This window comes from Carica papaya, chromosome 8 (genome assembly GCF_054855325.1).
Source record: "Carica papaya isolate Zhongbai chromosome 8, ASM5485532v1, whole genome shotgun sequence".
Taxonomy (NCBI): Eukaryota; Viridiplantae; Streptophyta; class Magnoliopsida; order Brassicales; family Caricaceae; genus Carica; species Carica papaya.
In genome coordinates, this window is record NC_142316.1 from 35482279 (window position 1) to 35502749 (window position 20471).

Genomic DNA, 20471 nt, shown 5'->3' on the forward strand with positions numbered 1-20471 from the left:
CTATTCATGATTTGGATAGTAAAAGCAAGACAAATTCAAGTTACAAACTAACTCAAAATTGTCCAAAACACTCCACATCTCAGTCTGAAGGACAGAGCAAAGGTGCCAATGTTTTTGAAGTGACCCCCACAAGCTACAGATCGTTGCTATCTCTTCCAATCACACTAACACAAGTCGTATCAGTGTTCTCACGAAGAGTCTCGTCCGTGTTGATCTTGATCCAACTGAGGCAACAGTATCCAATTGATGAGCCTCTTCTTTCCGAGCGTGATGGTCAGACGATAATATTTTTAATTGACTTTAATTGATCTTGCTTTTATTTTGTGATACTTGCTCCCGTGTATTTTTTTTTAATCTTAACCAACTTTTACGATGTAATATTTTTTTCCACTTGAATTTATAAGGAATGAATTTCACTATTTTACTTACTATTTTCGTCCCAAATTATATATATTTTTTATGGAATTCCTTTTATATCTTTTTGAGAATTTTTATATTTTAAAACATCTTTAAAATTGATAAGGCAAATTAGAAAAAGAAAAATGCACAAAAGAATTCAAACTCCAAACTCAAACGCATTGCAAGTCATGTTTCACTTTACAAAACCAAAGGAAAAAAATCATCTTTTTTCCACAATCGCAAATCAATCTCTCCTTTCCTTCTTCTTTCTTTCTTCCTTTCTATCACCACCAAGAAAAGCCAAGAGGGCTTTTAAGTAGACTTCTGCTCAGGCAAGAGACTCTTAGCTGGGGTAAGTAAAGCCACACGGCCTCTTTGAGAATTAGAGTACTTCCTGTGAACTGCTTGAAGCTTACTTTCTCCAGCCTTTGAGTGCAGATACACCAGCAATTTAGCACATTCCCTGTCAATAACCAAAAGAGAATTTCCCATCTCCTCATCTTCTCCACAACAGAAAAAAAATCAATGGATAGATTTGATTTCAACAACTTACTTCAGCTCGGACTCTGAGTAAGTGGTGTGGAGCTTAAGGGTCTCCGTCCAAGCAGGGATCTGGTTCAGAGTACATCTAGCTGCATACACGGCTGATGCAGCTACCACTGATGGAGAGTACTTTATGGTCTCATAATGCATAATGCCCAGTTCAGCAAGAAAATTGACCATGTTTTCCATCTATACATCAGTCAAAATTTTATAACTACAACCTACTTATATAAGATATAATCCGAGGAAGAAGACTGGTTTAGCCACTTACTTCTTTATCTGGAATTGATGCTTTGATGAACCGGACAAGGAAAACATAGTGTGTTGGCACTGTCAAGTACCATTCCAACTTCCCAAGAATTGTTTTCTCCATCACCAATATCTGTTGGTGACTGTAAGCATTGTCTGCAATGCAGACCAGGTCATTCACCTGTAAAATTCAGTCCATCTACATTTAGCCATACATATGCAAGGAACCTTCATATACAAGTATAAGAAGAAAGTATATGAACCTCAGGTGGCCAGATTTCTTCATATTTGGAAGCAATTAGCATGGCACCTAAGCCAACCAATTGCAATTCTCTCCTGGGCACGATCTTTGCAGAAAGGAACCTATCAATTATATTGATAGTGAGATACAGAGTTTCATTAGAGAGTTCAAACTTGTGATGGACTTCTATCAACCAGTCCACAAGGATGGCTCTCATCTTCTCGTTGATCTCACATTGATTTTGCATGTAGTTATGTGGCCTGCTCTCGTTCTGCATCACAACCCACAAGTTAGAATCATGGTTATTGACCTCAAACAACCTTTCCTCAAAAATTAAAGGGGAAAAAAATTGTACTACCTCATCGGACTTGTAGAATTTGTATATTTCCTCAACATATTCAACCCCAGCCAGATGATCATCAGCATCTGCTGCATCAATGTCGACAATCTGATCCTTTGGTCTGCTGGCCAAACCACAAGCAGCCTGCAAGATCAATAGCCAGATTAGCCATTCAAACGTATTAAGATTAACCTGAAAGAATAATACGAGGCAAGATGTTGAATGTCACCTTGCTTCTAGCAGTTAGGACTGAAGAGTAAGAAATCTTGGATGATACATCTGCATCCTTATTCTTGTTGACTGGAGCTTTTACATGCTTTTCAGCATTCACCTTTTCCTCTGTATCTGGGCTTATCTCTATCACTTCTTCAGGCTTTGGCTTAACAGTGACCTTCTTCTGACCTGCTTTTGGTACCGCAGCTCTTTTCTCCACTGCCACTGCAGCTCCAGCAACAGCAACTGGGGCCTTCTCCACTTTAGCACAAATTTGTTTCTGCATTTCAAAGCAAACACATATAACAAACTTAATCGCGGTTTGAAACAAACAAATTTCAGATACAGAATCTGTCCTCAAGGCCCTAAAGCTTTTAGCGAATCTCAAGAACCTAATTCTCCTAAAAAAAAATCAGAAATTGGAAATGCAAACAACCAAACAAGAAGTATATAATTAAAGAACCTTGTTATTCTCAACCGCTGCAGCCGCTTGAGCATTGGCTAATAATTGTGCACAGAAACTCCTAAATAGCAAGACAAGAATCAGCAAAAAGGAAGAAACTTCAAATGGGCAGATGTAAAAATTTCGAGAGAGAAAAATTTACCTAGTTATAGGGCGAGAAACTTGAGGAAGAGGCTTGCCCTCAATGCCTCTAACAGTCACAAGATTACCAATATCGCCAAGAGCACGTCGGTTTCTTCCGTCTGCGGCAGCTTTCTTCTGCTGCTTTCCTGCTCCTCCTAAATCTGCCTCACCTATTAGAGAAGCAAGTTCATTGAGGAAGAGAACAAGGTTCGTTAAAGAAATACTGTTTATTCAAATCAAGAAAGTAATCCAAGAAACAGTCTCAAAAATTAAACCAAACCCACATTTTGTTCGGTTGTAAACTGAGTAAAAGATTAATGATCGTTCAATGGAACAGTTGATCGATATTCTAATAATATGAGTTACAAAAACAAGTTGAAGATCTCGAATCTAAAAACCCATTAACATCATTAATCAAATCCTGGATTATGAAAACCCATAAGCAAAAACTTGAAAAAAAAAAATTAATTGATTATCACTGTAGATCTGAATGAAATAGAGCATCGGAAAATCATATCGGACGATCAAATGGGTATTGAGACAGAAACCCAAGCAAAACCCTTGGAAATCCAAGATCAGTCCTTCCAGATTCTCGATCTTACAAACGATCAACAAAACCCATGAAAGAGAGAACATCGTAAACCCATTCATGTATTTCTAGAAACTAAAGTAAGAAAAACGAGAACCAATAGAAGAGAGAAGCCTAAACGATTGAATTGACGTCTAGAAAACCGATCGAGAAGATGAGAATAAGAAAATCACCTCTTGTTGCTTGTTGGGGAACAATCGGTCTTGAAGCCATCTCTGTTCTTTTCTATCTTCTTCTTCTTTCTTTACCTTTTTCTTCCGATCCTTCTTCTCCTTCCCTCTCGCTTTCTTGCTCTCTACGAGTCTCTGTGGGCTCTGTCTAGGTTATGAAAGAAGAAAAAGAATGCGAGAACAAAAAGAGGGAGGTGGTCTCCTTTTGAAAGCTGCGGAGCGACGTTTCACTCACAACGGTCGAATTTTTTAAAGTTTGTAGTCGTTGGATCTCTTTCGAAACCAACGGTGAAGATCGGCCCAAAAATTTATAGCCGTTAGTGAACACCAAGCTGGAAAAAAAAAAAGTTACCGTTGACGTAAATATATAAGGTAATAAGCCTATATATACATGTGTGCCACGTTACTTGCCACCATAGGGCATAGGAGATAAGCACATTATCATGTTTTCTTTGTATGGTTAATTTTTGAAAATATTTTAAATAATTATTCATTCATCTGCTTGAAACACTCTTGGAAAATTGTAATTATATATTTATATTGTCATATACCATCATAAGAAAAGTATTAATTTTTTTTCTTGCTATGGAGATATTCTAAACACCAATATTTAAAGTGAACTTACATTTTCTTGCATTTTGTATGTTTCTCTCCCATCTAAATGCCTTGCTACATTAAAAATTTGAGAGTACTAAGGTAATTGAATTATCATGCGAATCAAAATTAAGCTTGAAAATTTATTTAATTTTGTTTAATTCGTTTAAATGTAATCTAAGTTTATAACATTTTATTAATTCGTTACAGAATTTTAAAAAAAAAAATAGATTAATTTAAATAATTATTGAATTATTTACACTTTATTGAAGAATATTCACACTGAAAATCTCTGTAAAGACCCAAAACTAAAAGAAAGATGTTTATTATTTAAATGCAGAAGCGAACAATAAAATAGGAGTTTACATTCCTTACACAGTAAAATTGAAATGTCCAATAGAATTACGGAAATGTCTTTTCTGCATTGGTTCATAACGATAATAAAAAATAAATATCATAGGAGTTAACATCCACTAGCACTTGAAGGAAGTTCGGACAGTGAACTACTCACTACTCCTTACTGATTAGAATCTAGATTTTGATTTTTTTTTATCTGAAATGATTAATAAAAGGGTGAGATACACTAGTCGAGTAAGAATATCATTTTAATCACTGATATGAAAAACTGAATGTTGTTAAAAATTACCAAACAACTAATGAAACTCTTCATTTAAGTAAATTCGTTTAACAACAGAGAAAACCGTTTATTTTATACTTACCGTTGCGAATTTTTTAAAATCAACCTATAAAGACAAATATTCAGATGATAATATGATTTCATGTACAAATGAACAAGATTAACAATTCTCCTTTTTTACCTGTTTACTGGAACCCCTAGGGGTCCATAGAGATATTTCCCTACTTGTAAACCTAATATCTAGATTTGTTGCGGCCGTCTCCATACTCCGTCCGGTAATGGGCGTCAAATTCACCATCGCCTCGATATCTCGTCCAGTATAAAGGTAAACTATGTCTCCTAAACCCTTCCGGAATGGGCCCCCTCAACCCTATCTGTTTGAGACACGTCATGAGAAAGGCTCATAACTCAAAAAATATAGTGAGAAATTCTTACCGTGATTGGTGTTTTGAAAAGCTATACTACCCACTATGCCTCCTGACGGGTCTCGAGTTTCTTAAATCTTCTATGCGGGAATCAAAATACTCGTCACGTACTTAAAAATACCCCAAAAATTCAAAATCAGTATTGAAAATCATTTTAGGCCAATTTTAGGGTTCCAGCACCGGCTCCACCGCCTCGATCTGGCCAGTTTTGACCATATTTTACATGTATCCCTGCAAAAAAATATGTTAGAAAGCTTCAGTTGGCCAAAAAATCAAAAAAATCGAACTTACTGGTGGGGGAATCTTTAGGTGCGGCGGCTCCGCCGATTCTCCTTCGGTTATCCTGCACAAAAAAGGACGTTGAACATAATGATTAAGGAATCGTGTGAAACAGAAAACGGAAAGGGGTTCATCGGAGAAATTTTAGAATTTTGGTCGCGGCAGCTCTGCTGTGCTTTACCCATGATTTTTGGCTCACTCGTCATCCATTTTACTTCGATATGGCTTCAGAGAGACTTGGAATCGAATTCCAAGCAGAAAAGAGAAATTTTTGCTTTTTTTGACGGTCGACGGTGGCTCTGGTGCGGCGGCAGCCGAGCCCAGTCTTCTTCTTCGGCATCTGGTTCTTTTTCTTCAGTGAGGGGCTGACAGCTAGGGTTGGGTTCCTTGCGAAGAAGAGTTTAAATACTCGCTCCTCTTCGATCCGAGTCATCTGTTTGCGTCGACGTGGAGCGAGAAAGACCGTTCGATGGTTTTCCGTTTAGGCTGACGGTGTAGGCTAATCTGAGTCGTCCATCACGATCCATCTCGTCCGTCTGATCGCGTCTAAAGATGGAATACATTTGGGTCGTTTACGAGCGCGAGATGAGATCTGGGACGTCAGATCGCTGGCACGCGGGTCGCTCGTGTGGCTTCCCATACGGTGCCAATGTCAACGAATTGTCACGCGACGTGCTCTGGTTCGTCGAGACTGCTAACTAGATCATCCCATGTGGATAGAATTTTTTCTTTTATATTTTAACTCCATGTTTTTAATTTTTTAAAAAAATATATCTCTCAAATTTTAAATTTTAACCAATTTTTTTTAAAATTGTTTTCAATTTCGTCCCCAATTGATTTTCCTCAAAAAATTTAATTAAACAAAATTAATTATTAAAATATTTTTTTTAATAATTAAATGAAGAAAAATCGTCCTGGCAAAATTTTTGAAACCGGATATTACAATCTCTACTAGGATTTAATTAACCATTTCTAAATATTTAATTTAACCAAGTTTGACAAATAATATGCTCTGCTTCTTTATTAAAATCTGAATATAACACAAATTTTAAAATTTTCAGCATCAAAACCTGAAATTAATAATTCTGGTTCAAAGTCAGAATAATTTGATACGTAGCAATTCTAAAGTATCTTAAAGAGTAATATTTGAGGGTTCACCATGACTAACAAAATTTAGAATCTTCTGGTCTTCGTTCAAAATTCAGACACTTGATTAATTTTTTATAGAATGAATATTATATTAAATATAAATTAATTTATAATAACACACTTACACTTAAAACTCGTTAAAAACAAATAATTCAAGTGGTAGAAAATAACTCAATTTATTATCTTTACATTGATGCGACCTCCCATGAGTAAATTGCTAAGCTGAAACACATTCTAGCTCGAGTTACCTTTCCTTAAAGTTGACTAAAAAATACAATGCTAATCGCAATCTGAACACAATATGTATCTATTACTCTGATTTTGTGTTAAATGATAGAGTTGTATTTATATATTAACAATCTAAACTCACCATTGATACTCGATTCCGTGGAACATTAGCAAGAAAGAGGCAACAAAATCTCAGAAAAAACCAAGTATGATAAGCAAATCAGCCACAAATGAACAAATCAATTGAACTGGCAAAATCATTACAACTGACAGTTTAGGCAAACTGAAAACCGATGCCTAAAACAATGTCAACGGGGATTAGTTGAAACCCAACTGCACATTCTTCTCAATCATGGTGCAAAACACTCGGCATAAATATCACTCAAAACTATTGAAAACCTAATTAATACTCACACTTGTGGAGTTAGATTTATGATTATGCTTGGTCATCTGGTCCGGCAAGAGTAACCTGTAAAATTCAGAATCATGTATTTTTCAGACCTTCCTTGATGTTAAACAAAACAAAATACCAGAATAGCAGCCAACCATGAGAGCTTTTCTCCATCATGGGTTGGCCAATTGAAGTAAATGTTAAGTAGTATGCCAGTGAAAAAATGAGAGATATACTCACATTGCAGTCGTGAGCGTATTTCCTTGCAAGGATAATTGCTGCATTCCGCTCTTGTTCGGATTCAAATGTTAGTACAAATGAGAGCCCTTTTCTTGGTTGCCAAAACAACGCCTTTGCTGGAGCATTAGCATCACCTCTGAACCCGCAGAGCTATTTTAAATTAAGCCATTAAGTCAGGTATCGCTAGTAAGAAATGCGTGTTGATAGCAGAATCTTCTCCTAAATCATGTAACTTTGAAGAAACAAAAGTTTACAGGAGACTAATATACCACATTCAAGGGATCCAGTAACTAATTTTCAACTTCTCCATTCCATTAAGTTATTCAACAGAGAAGTATACAGCCAGCAAGAAACCTACCTGCATTGAGGTGGAATAAATATCTCGAGCCTTTGTGATCCATCCCCTACAAAGCTTTATCCTCGTCTTTCCAACATTAAATACATGAGTAGAGCGTGATGTATAGTCTTGTCCATTCATCTGAGAAATAACTACCTACCAAAACATAATGCCAAAACTTGATCAGAGCCCAAGTACAGAAAGAATTCTGTGTTGTCAGTTCAAGACTGCTGGACATTTTCAAAGAATCACAAACAAATTCACTCCTCTTCCTTCTCATGCATCTATGTTGTGTCTAAACCACTTTACTGGCTTATTCCGTGGACCATAGTCATCAAATTGACATTTGAGGAGTAAAAAACATTACAAGGCCATGGGACAGTTCACAAATCCTCCATATTTTTTCTGGAATTACCATTTTCTTATCTACTGAATTTTTACATGGTTTTCAGAGTCTTCATTCTGTTGCAGGATTTAAGTGAGTTGAGTCCTCAAACTTGTCATAGACATTTCGAAGACAGGAAATATCCATTATGATTCCATTAACAAGTACAACTCAGAAAAAGGGCAAAGCCATGTATAAGACTATAACTTTCTTGATTAACACAATGCAACACTGGATTCTGTAGAGCAAGTTCACTCTCATTAAGGGAAAGATATGAAACTTTATGAGAACAACCAAAACTCAGTAAGGGAACCTACATTAAATTCACTATTAGATTTTCGCATGAGTGTGTCCACATAGCTCTGCAATCCTGCAGCTGTAGAAGTACATTTATCAGCCCTTCTTTTCCAATATGTGCATGCATCAATATATCATATAGGAAGCACAACAGCAGAGGAGTAGCTAAGGAATTTGACAGAGTTCAGGCATTAAACAGGCAGATGGAAAGGACGGAAGGAAACGATGGAAACATTAAGAACATTCTAGAGATCAACAGAGAACATAAAAAAAATATTGAATAACCAACCAGGATCGATGTGACCAGCAGTAGTTACAGTAACTTTGTGGCCATTTGAAAGAATTTGAGCCTGTATAAGGCGTCCAACGTCAAATGGTTCAGGGGCATAAATTGATTTATTGGCGCCTGATATAGAAATTGAACCACGTGAGATAAAAGACAATAAAACATAACAAGGACAAGCAGCATAAAGTGTGAGATAAGCTATTTGGTTAAGTCAATAAGAACTGTAATTCTCTTAAACCCATAAAAAATAACAAATTAATCAGTAGAAGAGCAAAAGCATTTTGATTAAATGCCAGAAGTATAAAACTTATGTGGCCATTATAATTAAATGAGTACCTAATATAATTTCCTCTTGACTATCATCAGATGACAAGCGGTACCACTGAATTGAGCATTTAGAAAGCTGAGGAGCATTATCCGAGCAAGGAAGGATCCTTAAGCATGATCCTATAGTTTCAGAACCATCAAAAGCATATAACCTGGATTTATTCTCCTCAGCTCTCTTGCTTTTCGCCAGCTGGAAAGAATTAGAACATGGAATAGCATAAGAAAGTAATTAATTGAACAGGGAAATCAGATGCGAGATGATACCGACTACAACATTTCAACAAATGCAAACATCAATCAAATGAAGGGGCAAGAAGCCAGCATAATCCTCATCAGTAAAACCAAATAACCAAGAGCAAATAGTTTGTATAAAAAGCACTTTATAAAAGAAAAAAGAAAATCGAGTATGATCAACATTTTTAACTTTAACATCAGGAGATTATTCTAACTAAGATACAAACTCTAATCAAATATTCTCCACAAACCTCTTTCTGAAGCTTAAATGAAAATATAGATTTCTCTCGAATTTGAATTCGTAGTGCACGAAGCTCAAGTTCCATCTCTATCACCTGCAAAAAATTTGCAATTTCTTGTAATCAACAAAATTTATGATGACCTAGTAATCAGTATCAAAAGATAACAATTACAGGTATCAAAAAAGTAATACATAATGACTAAAGTTCATCATCAGCAAGCAGGTAATAGGCAAGAATAGTGCCATACGCTAGCCCAAAATGAATGACATGAAAAATGGTGAAATGAAGAAAAACAGGATTGAACGTCATGAATGCTAAACTAAGGCCATTCTTCTCTACAAGGGATGCATTGGTACCCCTTGGTGCCTGGGTAATGCCATTTTTGTTTTCCTTTGAAGTGTTATAAGAATTACACCCTTAGATATCTAGGTCAAAACCCCAAAAATACCATGAACGTGTAATTGGTGAAAGTTGTCTCTTTTTGCAGATATTTCGGAGCTGTTATAATTTTCTGTTGTTTTTTGTTATTTTGTTTTGTTCATGCAAGATCTTCAGAAGAAAATCAGTTTGATAGATGAATTCAGTGTTAGTTACCCAGATATTTAGGATAAATAATGGAGAAGGCAAGATGCTGGCTATTTGACAAGAAGCTGTGAGAAAAGTTTTGGGCCGAATCATTGAATACCTTGCTCAATAGTCGCCAGCAAAAGCATTTAAAGATAAAACTCCCTTTGAATTCTGGTATGGGTTCAAATTCAATGCACTACCTTAAAATTCTTTGGCTATATATGCTTCGATCATGTGCCAAAACAGAAGAAATACAAGCTTGATTAAAAGGTTGAGCTTGAATTCTACTTTAATATTGGAGCATTTGAAAAGACTATAGGGTTTATTAACCTCTGACAAAAAAAGTAATACTTAGTAGAGATATCAAGGTTAATGAACTTTTTTAGTCTGGAATTGGGAGAAAGTAGAAGTGGAGCCTGGACAAAATGCATCAATAGATCCTAAAAGAATTCAGAAGCAAGCGCCAGACATGTTTCGTGACCATGAATATATAGAAGGAACCAGATCTTACTAATGTTTATCAAAGGTGTAAAATTGTGGTACTTCTTTTTTAAAAAAATAAATAAAGTTGTGGCACTTTAGCTTGCATGATATGAAGAGACAGAAAAGAGCTAGACATGGAGAGATGCTAAGGAAGAGGAGCAAAAGATTATTGAAAAGATATTAGGGTCCTTACTAATGGATCTAGTTATGGGATGATGGCCATGGAAAACAGTAGATATTAGGGAATGTTTGAGTTTTTCTTCTTTTAAGCAAATTTATGGACTCATTAAAAGAGAATACAACAATCTCTTGAGTAAGAAAGTACTTAAAATTTGATAAATATTTTTCATGAGTCTGTCCAGAATACAGCAATAGGTTTTATTACAATAAAGGATAGGCAGTTATTCTGGAAGTTACCTAAAGTACCCAGATTTTAAGAACTACCTCCTTGTCTTATTCTTAAACATAGAGACTACCCATACCCAATATATAAAACTGCAGAATATTCTAACATAAAAAAGAAAGTTTAATACCTATACAAACTAATTATTAAGTGCAGAATTTTTCTTTCTTCTTTGATACACCTTACCAGAAGGTGATATTTTCCCACTTGTAGAGTCCGGAACAAAAGAATCAGACGTGGATTTATGCGATTGTTAGATACAAAGACATTTTAATAAAAGATGCTGTCAAACTAAATCAATGATGGGTGATAGTATCTCGAAACTTGCAAGATTGGAAAATTGAGGAAATATGAACATTTGCTCCAAACTCAGTCTCGCATTCACTTAACTGACAGCAATGACAAACTCATCTAGCAACACACCAAATCTGGTAATTTTTTAGTTAAGTCCCAGTATAAGACTCTGATCGGCAATATTCTACAAGAACAGACAAAATTTCCAACTAATATTATTTGGAATTCGGGTGCCACTCCAAGAACTTTCTTTTTTGCATGGGAAGCAGCAAAGGGCCGCATTCTTACACCAAATAATTTAATGAAAATAGGCTTTACAATTGTCAATAGATTTTTTCCCTGCAAAAATAGCAATGAAACGTGTAATCACCTACTACTGCGATGTCCAGTCTCTCACAGCCTTTGGTCTACTATTCTTGGCCTCATGAGACTATATTGGGTCAAATATAAATCAATTTTGGAAGAGCTACTTGCATGGGAAGGATTGAACTGTCACAAGAAAACTTTTAGACTCGTCTCTCTCACTATATTTTGGGTCATTTGGAAGGAAAAAAACAATAATGTTTTCGAATGAAAAGAAATCGACTTCAAAATCATCACTGACAATTGGTTCCATTATTTCGGGTCCACTATTTTACTATATAACATCAAATGCTTTGATGATCTCGACTCTATAATCAATTATTTAATCAATTTGTAATTTTTTTGTTAATGGGCAATGCCCCTTTAGCACCTTTACTTCAATACAACTTCGTACTTTTATTTGAAAAAATGGATTTGGTTGATAAACCAAGTTGCAAGAATGCTATTGAAGTGAAGTGGATGTTTAGAGCCAAATTGAACATTGATGTTCTATCGATAAACTCAAAACAAGGCTGGTAGCTGAATGCTTTGCACAATAGTATGGTGTTGATTTTCAGATCCTTTTGCTTTAATAACAAGACTAAAACAGAGGCTGATAGCTGAAGGCTTTCCATGGTAGTATGGTGTTGATTTTCAGATACTTTTGCACAAATGGCAAGAGTTAACACCATAAATCTGTTGCTAGCTTTAGTAGCTCAAGAGTAGTGGAAAATTTTTCAACATGATGTCAAGTTGCAAATTTTAAGGGTTATAAAGAAGAGGAAATCTATGTTAAGCAAGCTGAAAGCTTTGTAATAAAATAAAATGAAGACAAGGTGTACTTACTAAGAAGAGTACGTACAGCCTGAACACGCTCCTAGAGCCCACTACACGAAAATTGATAACCCTCTCACAACTTGGATTCGAAAAGAGTTCAAGTAAATTAGATCTTTATGTGACAATTACAAACAACAATGATTTGCCTGCTATTTGTTTATATGTTGGTGACTTGCCTTGGCATAAAGAATAGTTTGAAATTTAACTAAACAATCCAAAGGTCCATAATGTGGACTTATGAGAGAAATGCCTATTTCCTTGGCATGGAGATTTTAAAATCTCAAGAAAGCATTTTCGTTGCACAAGAAAAATAAGAAAAAGTTCAACTTAGAGAATTGCAAACTTGTAAGCACTTTTTTTTTTTTTGAAGGAATAAAGGCTTGTCGTGGAGATTATAAAATCTTAAGAAAGCAATTTCATTGAGCAAGAAAAAGTTCAACATGGAGAGTTGCAAATTTGTAGGCACCATTTGTGGCTACTCCAACTATAAAAAACTAGCACCATGGAATGTTCATTTCACCAAATTTATAATAGTTCTCTAGGACAAACCCAATTTGGTTGTTGCAGCCCCACCAACATACTGATGAGCTAAGCCTACTAGATCAACCACTACAAACCAGTCACCAACTCGTAATACACCCACAAAGTGACAAATTCTTTTTTTAAAATAAAAAGTGGCAAACTCTATATTTTCAGCGATGTTCAAATTTGTTACTTTTAAATGAAGCACTAAACATTCTAATACTAAACTACCGTGGTACCAGTCAAACTTGCAAGCACTGCATGATTAGCTAAGCAAAGAAGATTGCATTGAAACAATTGATGCAAGCGGAAAGAAGTCTTATAGACTGCCCAGTGTATTTGCAATAAGGCTTGATATTATGCACCTTCTGAGTTTCCTCCCTAGGTTTATGCATTGAGCAAGTGAAGTTCATTTCAGGTCACTAAAAGAGTACTTAGATGTGCTGAAAGCACTATAAGTTGTGGAGTCTGGTCCCAAAAATCTGAAAAGTTGAGGTTGCTTGGATTTGCAGATAGCAAGGGCAAGATCCTATAATATATGAAGAGCAGCTTGGTTACTCACTTAGCCATGGTTCACGAATTCTCTCATTCAGCTCAAAAAAGCAAGAAGTTATTGATCACATTGTTGCTACTACTTCTGTTAATCAAGCTATTGGTCAAGAAACTATTGAGAAGATTTAGATTTTATTCGAATCAAGCTGCAATTGCAATTTCAAATTGTCTTATTTCTCATGACAAGAATAAGCATGTCAGAACAAAATATTAGTTTCTTAGAGAAGTTCAGAAGAACAAGGTCATTCCTGTGCATAGAAGAATTGATGAAAAATTAGTAGACATCCTGAGGCCCTAGCAAAGTCAAGGTTTGAGCAATTGAAGTGAGACATAGGTTTTTGCGGCATAAGAGAGGAGTCTTGAGGAGTCTTCAAAATTCCCTTTTTTGCTTATATTTATAAATTATGAACGTGGAGTCTGGTTGTAAAAACCTGAAAAGTTTGAAGTTGCTTGGATTTGCAGATAGTGAGGGCAAATAAATAACAGCAAAAGAATTCTATCCAACAATTAGAAAGCTCCATCTAACGTTATTCCTATCAAACTGCAACCCTTTCCTATAGAGATTATTAGCCTTTGTTTTCTACTTGAAAATATTTTCATTTCTTTCCGTTTTCTAACATAATATATGTTTTGTGTACGTTAGTATATGTACATATTACCACTCTAGACTAAAAAAATTATAAAAAATACTAAAAGTAACTTTTCAGTATTTTGAAACCTATCCATACTATTGCTTTCATTTTTTGTAGATTATCTCATTTTCGACTATCACGCATGTTTTTATAGACAAATATTTAGGAGCATAGAAAATGAAAATTAGAAAATGTTCTATATACCAAATGCAGTAAATGTGTATTTTTTTTTGTTCAGATGAAAGGGTGCATCTAACCTTACTTGGCTGATGCGACCGTTTAATTCTTCTAGCCTCCTGAACCTCCTCTACTAGTTCCTCCACGTCCTGTGACATGTAACATTAAATAGTGCATGAATTAACCTCATGCCAAATGAAAATAAGGAAAAAGAATGCAAAAATCCCTAATAAATATGCATCTCCATGCTTTTGCCAATTTAAGTGGTTACTGACCACATAAGATGAAAAAGTAAAATGTATTTAATTATATGGAAAATATAGCCTAAGTTCTCGTCCAATAAGTATAATTTTTTGCCAAATTGTTGTCCCATAGATATATTATTGAGCATATGTGTTAAAAGGAGTAGCTTTTCAATAAACCTCATGTACACCCCTTCCATATAAAGTGCGAGCCTACAGAAGAAAATCCTATTCAGTTTCATTTTTTTAGGACCCACCATATACTCTTTCCTTGGACCAACATGAATGTAAGAGAAGTCTATACACTCAAGGAGTCGGGGCTTCTTGAGTTAGGATATGCATATCACAAAGAATCAAGAGAACACAAGACAAATAAAGAATGGCCATCAAAATTTTCAGTAAAGAAAGTGTTTGGGGTGCATTGAAAAACTTTCCCTGTTTAAAGGAATGGCCATGGATATTTAGTGTAGCAATTAATAACTAGAGGATAAAGCTTCTGGGCATAATAAACTGGGCAATATATGTATTAAACTATTAATAGACCTTGAAAAGAAAACATTAACTTAAAAGTTAAACCAGCCCTAGAGACCTGTGTTTTAGAATTTTCCGAAGTCCTTTCTTGCTCATCAAGGGCCTCTCCAAATCTCTGTACAACTGCCCTGGCACTTTCTATTTCAGCGCAAGCAAAAGACTTTTCCTGGTTTACCAACTTTTTAGCATCTTCAGAAGCCTATAGAGATAATGATACATAATTCAGAAAAAAATAGAAAATAGCAATTTACAAGAAAGTAACACCAAGAAAAAAAGAACTGTGAATGGAAGAAATAGCAAATTGTTGAAAAATAAAATCTAGAACGCGAAAATCAAGATAAAATTTTGTATCACAAAAAGCTACCAGAACAAAAAATCACCAAAAGCACATGCAGTGCACGTAAAGACTGAGTAATGGCAAGGACCATTTTTCTTTGTTCACTAATAGTAAGATCAAAAGTTTAAATGAAACTCCAGTCGCTCACTGAGAAAAGCCTCTATATATCATACATTCCAACAGCACTGTACAGTTGCCTCCACAGTAAATGCCAAAGATGCAAAAGACACACTGGTTTTGCTCAGAACATCCAAACGAAATGTTTCATTTGTATGTAATATGAAATTAATCTACAAAATGGAATCCATGTTTGCCCATTAAAGATTTTATATCCACACATTCCATGTTATGAAATCTACTATCAGACCCTAATATCAGCCATTACAAATTTTAGGCAGAAAAGAGGTATTTGAAATTCATGTAACCGGTAGCTGTCATTATGTCAAACATCAATGTGCATTAAAAGCACAAATTTAAATGATAATATCAAATGAAAAAGAAAACTGAAATGACCTGTTTGAGAAAGTTTGCTAGTTTTTTCACTTCAAACTTTTCTTGAATCAGTTCCCCTTCTTTCTGAGTCAACTTAACTGCAAGAGCCTCAACCTGTGGGAGAAGGTCACAGCCAACAAATTTAGAACCATATTGCACCTTGTATTGCAAATATATTCAGAATCATATTCATATGAATTTGCTTTTGTCAGTGTGTGATGTCTTATGCAAGTGAATAACAAAAGTTAATGTCAAACATGGAATCAATCACACACCACATAATAACAAAGTTAATGTGGTTCAGCCGAAAAATACATTCTAGACCTTCCCAAGTTGTTTGCTTCTCATTTAACAAGATTATACAGTTCCTCGATTTGAAGTGTTCCAGAAAATATGGGGTCTCTATTCACTACAAAAACAGCCATGTAATGTTTCACAAGGACTCTCAACAAAAAAAAATATTTCTTATATTTCCTAGAATGCAATAACACTAGATTTTAATAACTAGTTTTTTAACATGCTGCAAGATGTTGTCTTTGGTTTGTATACTGGTAGAAAAGAGACAAACATATGACTGACCACTGACTAAAACAAAAAAAGAAAAATAATTAAATAAGTGAAATCATATTTCTGATAGATGAAAATAAAAGCCCTTGATTTCTGATGAAGGTTTCAAACATACAGCAGGTGGAACTAATATTACAAAGCGTCCAAAAAAAATAACTAACCATAGAGATGGCTTTCTCGACATCTTCCTTGTTTCTTCCTGTCATACGGCCTCTCAGTGATTCTAATGCATCTCTAAGCTTCTTCAACAAAACATGTCCTTCCAAAGAAGCAACCTCTCTTAGCTTTGCCTGAATTCCAAACAAGATGAGAAAAAAATTAAGTTATCGATCAGATTTACTACCCTTTCCGGACTCAAGAATTAAAAACAAAACAGCGCAGGAGATTGAATAGACAAAATCTGACATGGATGAACCTATGCAAAAAGGCATTACATATAGCCTCTGAATTAGAAATAAAAAACCCTCTATGCGGTGGAGAGAAAATCAATTCTTTTCAGAAATCTCTATGGAAAGAACTCAGCACAACACAGTTTATCACCTTCATTCGTCCATCTCATACTTTTCACAGATGGAGAGAAGGAGAGTTAAAGGGACAAAAAAAGAAGGAAGCATTGAAACTGTATAGAAAGGTATGCAGGCTATTGATTCAAATATCAAGACCGAGGAGGGCATTGAGCAGTGGAAAAAGAATTCTTGGAGCTTCAATGTACATGCAGAAACAAAGACTATAAAATACAAATCATTTGAGAAAATATCTAAAACTATTGAAAAACCTCATCAGCCAACTTAGCAGCTGCAGCCAAGTTCTTGTCAAATTTACTGGCAAGGTCACGAACTGAAAGCCGCTTGTGCTGCTCTGACAGTTGCATTGTTTCCCTTTCAACAACTTCCTTCAAGGATGGGCCCCTGTCATCCTCCTTTGGTACCTCCACTATCTGATTATCAGGTCCTAATTTATACTTGGGAAAACAATTAGAAGAGAAGCTCACATCTGCTGAAACTGCCAGCACTGGTTCAATCTGCATCATTTCTTCAACCTCAGGACTAATCTTCGTCATTTTCTGCTAAAAAAGAAACATAAAAAAACTTTAAGATTGGACCTCTGTTGATATTATTAAACATCAAATCTTCTTAACAATTCAGGACATAATCTTGTCATAGAAAAATTTGCACATGTTCCAATATCAATAGAATGCTGAGGATAAGCAACAGAAAGGCCTTGGCAAACCATCAACAACGGAAGAATACAAACTCAACAATAGAAAGAAGACATCACTCATAATCAACCGAGGGATCAAGAGAAAGTCGGAACTATCTCTAAAATGGTATATTTATTTCAAAAAAAAAAATCTCTGAAATGGTATTTCAGTTCATTTTTTTGTCAACTAAATCGTGCAACTTAGGATCAAACACAGTACAAGGATCTGTAACAGCTCATCTGTTGGACAACTTTACCTATCACCAATATTTTTGGGTTAGAATCTAAAGTACAGAAATCCAAGTACTCATGAGTCTGCAAAACTTGCTATCCAGATATATCCTGCAAGAGTCTCCAACTGCTTCTGGCAGCTCCAAACATTAAAGAGGAAAAAAAATAAAGAGAGGTTACTTTTAAGCTTCATAATAGGAAACTAGTTCTGATCAAATCTGCATTTTACCGTAGACCAAGAAAGAAAGCAAGAGTTTTATAGACCACACTGAGAGATCAATAAAAGATTTCAATGAAACTGTGAATTGATTAGCTAAATGCATTTCCATTTTAAGTAATCAGAGGTAATTTCCACCACCTCCACCAACTATCAGCTCTTACTTCACAAAATGTTGTTAGCACATCCCAACTCGTTACTTAAATCTCTCCATTAACGACCCCACATCAACAATTTTGTCACACAAAATTTCTTCATTTCATAAGGTAGAGCATACAGCATAAATTTCATCACATAAAATTCATATACACATTAAAAACCCAACTTCTTAAAATCACCGCAAAAAAAAAAAAACCAATCGAAAATCAAGCAGCTGGATTTGCTAGCAGAAAATAATAGAAAATGTCCTAAATTCAACATTCTGAAGTCTTAAAACTTACATGGGAAAATCAAAGCAAAGAAAATCCAAATAAGCAGAAAAGGGAAAGTTGCCAAACAATGTGCGAGAAAACAAAGCAGCACTCACAGATTACACCACAATGTGCTTTGAGCAGACTCCAAAACAAGAAAGTAAAACAAATGTGGAAACAGCAGTATATGTGTTTCTGGATTCCCCCAGTTGTTGACTGCAAGGTGCAGGCGAACAAAGAGCACCACGAGAGAGAGAGAGAGAGAGGAGACTAGAATTGCGAAGAGAAAAAATAATGTAAGCAGAAGAAGAAGAATATAACAGATGGTCTATGGAAGGATGCTTTTTGAAAAGCAAGACAGAGAGAGCGAGAGAGAGAGAGAGAGAAAAAAAAAGAAAAGGAGGGGAGAAAAAAGAAAAGGTTCTGTGCCTGACTTCTCTGTCTCCTCTCTCAACAACTGGTTTTCATGTTTACTCTTTTTTTTTTTTTCTTCTTCTTTCACATCATCATTGTAATTTCTGCTAGGAGTGTCTACTCCCCATTTGTATTTAACGATTCTCCCATATATTCCCCACGCGCTTCTCCACTCCCCTTCTCTGTCGTGCACCACACGCCCGTAAGGATAAAATACATACATACCTCTCTTTTTTTTTTAAATCATTTTTGTGTTTTTTAAAATTAAAAATATTTTATCTATAATTTATATAAATAAGTATAGATAAAAATAAAAATAAATAGAAAAATAAATGAATTTTTAATTATTAATAATTTTGTAAAAAAATATTAATTAATATTTTTTTTTAAAAACTTCGACTAATAATATATATTAATCAATTTAACGATATGTTATAATTTTTTATTAAAATTTTATTTAAATATGTATTTTATATTTTTTATGTTAATTTATTATATTTAAAATCTTTAATTATATATAAATATTGAAATCAGAATAATTAAAATAAGATTGAAATTTTATTTAAATATATATTTTATATTAATTTATTATATTTAAAATCTTTAAATAATTAAATTAAGGTATTTATAATTGACAAAATTTAAAGTAGATAAAAAACAGACGGAAGCAGGTGGGCCTGGGTTTTGAGGCAACGAAGCGAGGAAGCCTAGTCAAAAGCGGCGCGTAGAATGGTGCGTGTGGGACTGGATTTTCAAAGCCTGGATGATTGGCGGGGGCGTGTTTGGTTGTAGGGTCTCCATCTCATTACCTTGTTTGGGGCGTCCTTCTCTATAATGAATTAAATCCTTTAATTACATCATTTTTTTTTTAAATAATGAAATTATTTTTATATTATAAAAAAAAAAATTCGTAAAATTTTAAATTTATAAGAATTAAAATAATATAATTTTATATTTAATTTTTTTATATTAAAAATAATAACATTAAAATGTAGAAGTTTATGTGTGTTTGGAGATATTAATTTATAATATAAGCATTTATTTTATTTTAAGTAAAATTTTAATATTAAATAAAAATAAAATATGACAAAAATAAGCAAATAAAGAATTATGGGCCCAAAGTCACATGCAAAAAATGTACAATAGAGTTTTTGCATGGAGACTTGGTGCTTAAAGTGGAAACACACTCAAAAGAGAAGTCAATATCTCATATTATTTTTTATGTTTTTTAGTTCCATATTATATGAACAATTTCTCCAAAAAGTTTAATTTATATATTAAAAAAATAAAATTTAGTAAAAATATTATTTAATTTTAACTTTTTATGTTAAAACAATAATTTGTGTACATAATATTAAATGTGTAATAGTCTAGATCGTTGAGGGAGAATGAGATGGACAGTTAGGATGAAATGGGTGGAATCAACGGTTGGGATGTGAGTTTGGGATAGGTATAAAAAGGGGGCATTGGGCAGAGAGGGAAGGAGGAGAAGAAAGAAAATAAAGGGAAAATCAGAGAGTGTGGGAGTGAGAGAGGGAGACAATTGTGAGAAAAACAGTAATCATAGGCGAGTGAGGAAGAATAACTGTTTATAAATTCGAGAATGAGGTGATGTTGCGGTAACTTTGGGAGACATAGGA

At 34.5% G+C, this 20471-nt stretch overlaps 2 protein-coding genes across 7 annotated transcripts; both read right to left on the reverse strand.

Moving 5' to 3' along the window:
* Window positions 1-555: 555 nt before the first annotated feature.
* LOC110811251 (G2/mitotic-specific cyclin S13-7-like) lies at window positions 556-3515 on the reverse strand. The gene is made up of 9 exons (XM_022037674.2): window positions 3334-3515; window positions 2591-2741; window positions 2449-2509; window positions 2002-2265; window positions 1791-1916; window positions 1455-1703; window positions 1214-1372; window positions 953-1131; window positions 556-862 (listed from the first exon to the last, which is right to left on the reverse strand). The coding sequence occupies exons 1-9, from the start codon at window positions 3371-3373 to the stop codon at window positions 712-714; spliced, it is 1380 nt and encodes a 459-aa protein (XP_021893366.2). The 5' UTR covers window positions 3374-3515; the 3' UTR covers window positions 556-711.
* Window positions 3516-6851: 3336 nt separating this feature from the next.
* On the reverse strand, window positions 6852-18876 carry LOC110811282 (stomatal closure-related actin-binding protein 3-like). 6 transcript variants are annotated; one of them, XM_088209307.1, is made up of 14 exons: window positions 18534-18876; window positions 17817-17923; window positions 17135-17422; window positions 16521-16649; window positions 15814-15906; window positions 15022-15162; window positions 14271-14339; window positions 9391-9474; window positions 8915-9095; window positions 8582-8698; window positions 8309-8371; window positions 7632-7762; window positions 7274-7423; window positions 6852-7111 (listed from the first exon to the last, which is right to left on the reverse strand). In XM_088209307.1, exons 3-14 carry the CDS (start codon window positions 17417-17419, stop codon window positions 7079-7081), a joined length of 1476 nt encoding a protein of 491 aa, XP_088065433.1. In that variant the 5' UTR covers window positions 17420-17422; window positions 17817-17923; window positions 18534-18876; the 3' UTR covers window positions 6852-7078. The 6 variants fall into 6 exon arrangements, with proteins under 6 accessions (XP_088065433.1, XP_088065435.1, XP_088065434.1 ...); XM_088209309.1 differs by having other exon boundaries at window positions 17135-17425; XM_088209308.1 differs by having other exon boundaries at window positions 17817-17930.
* Window positions 18877-20471: the final 1595 nt, after the last annotated feature.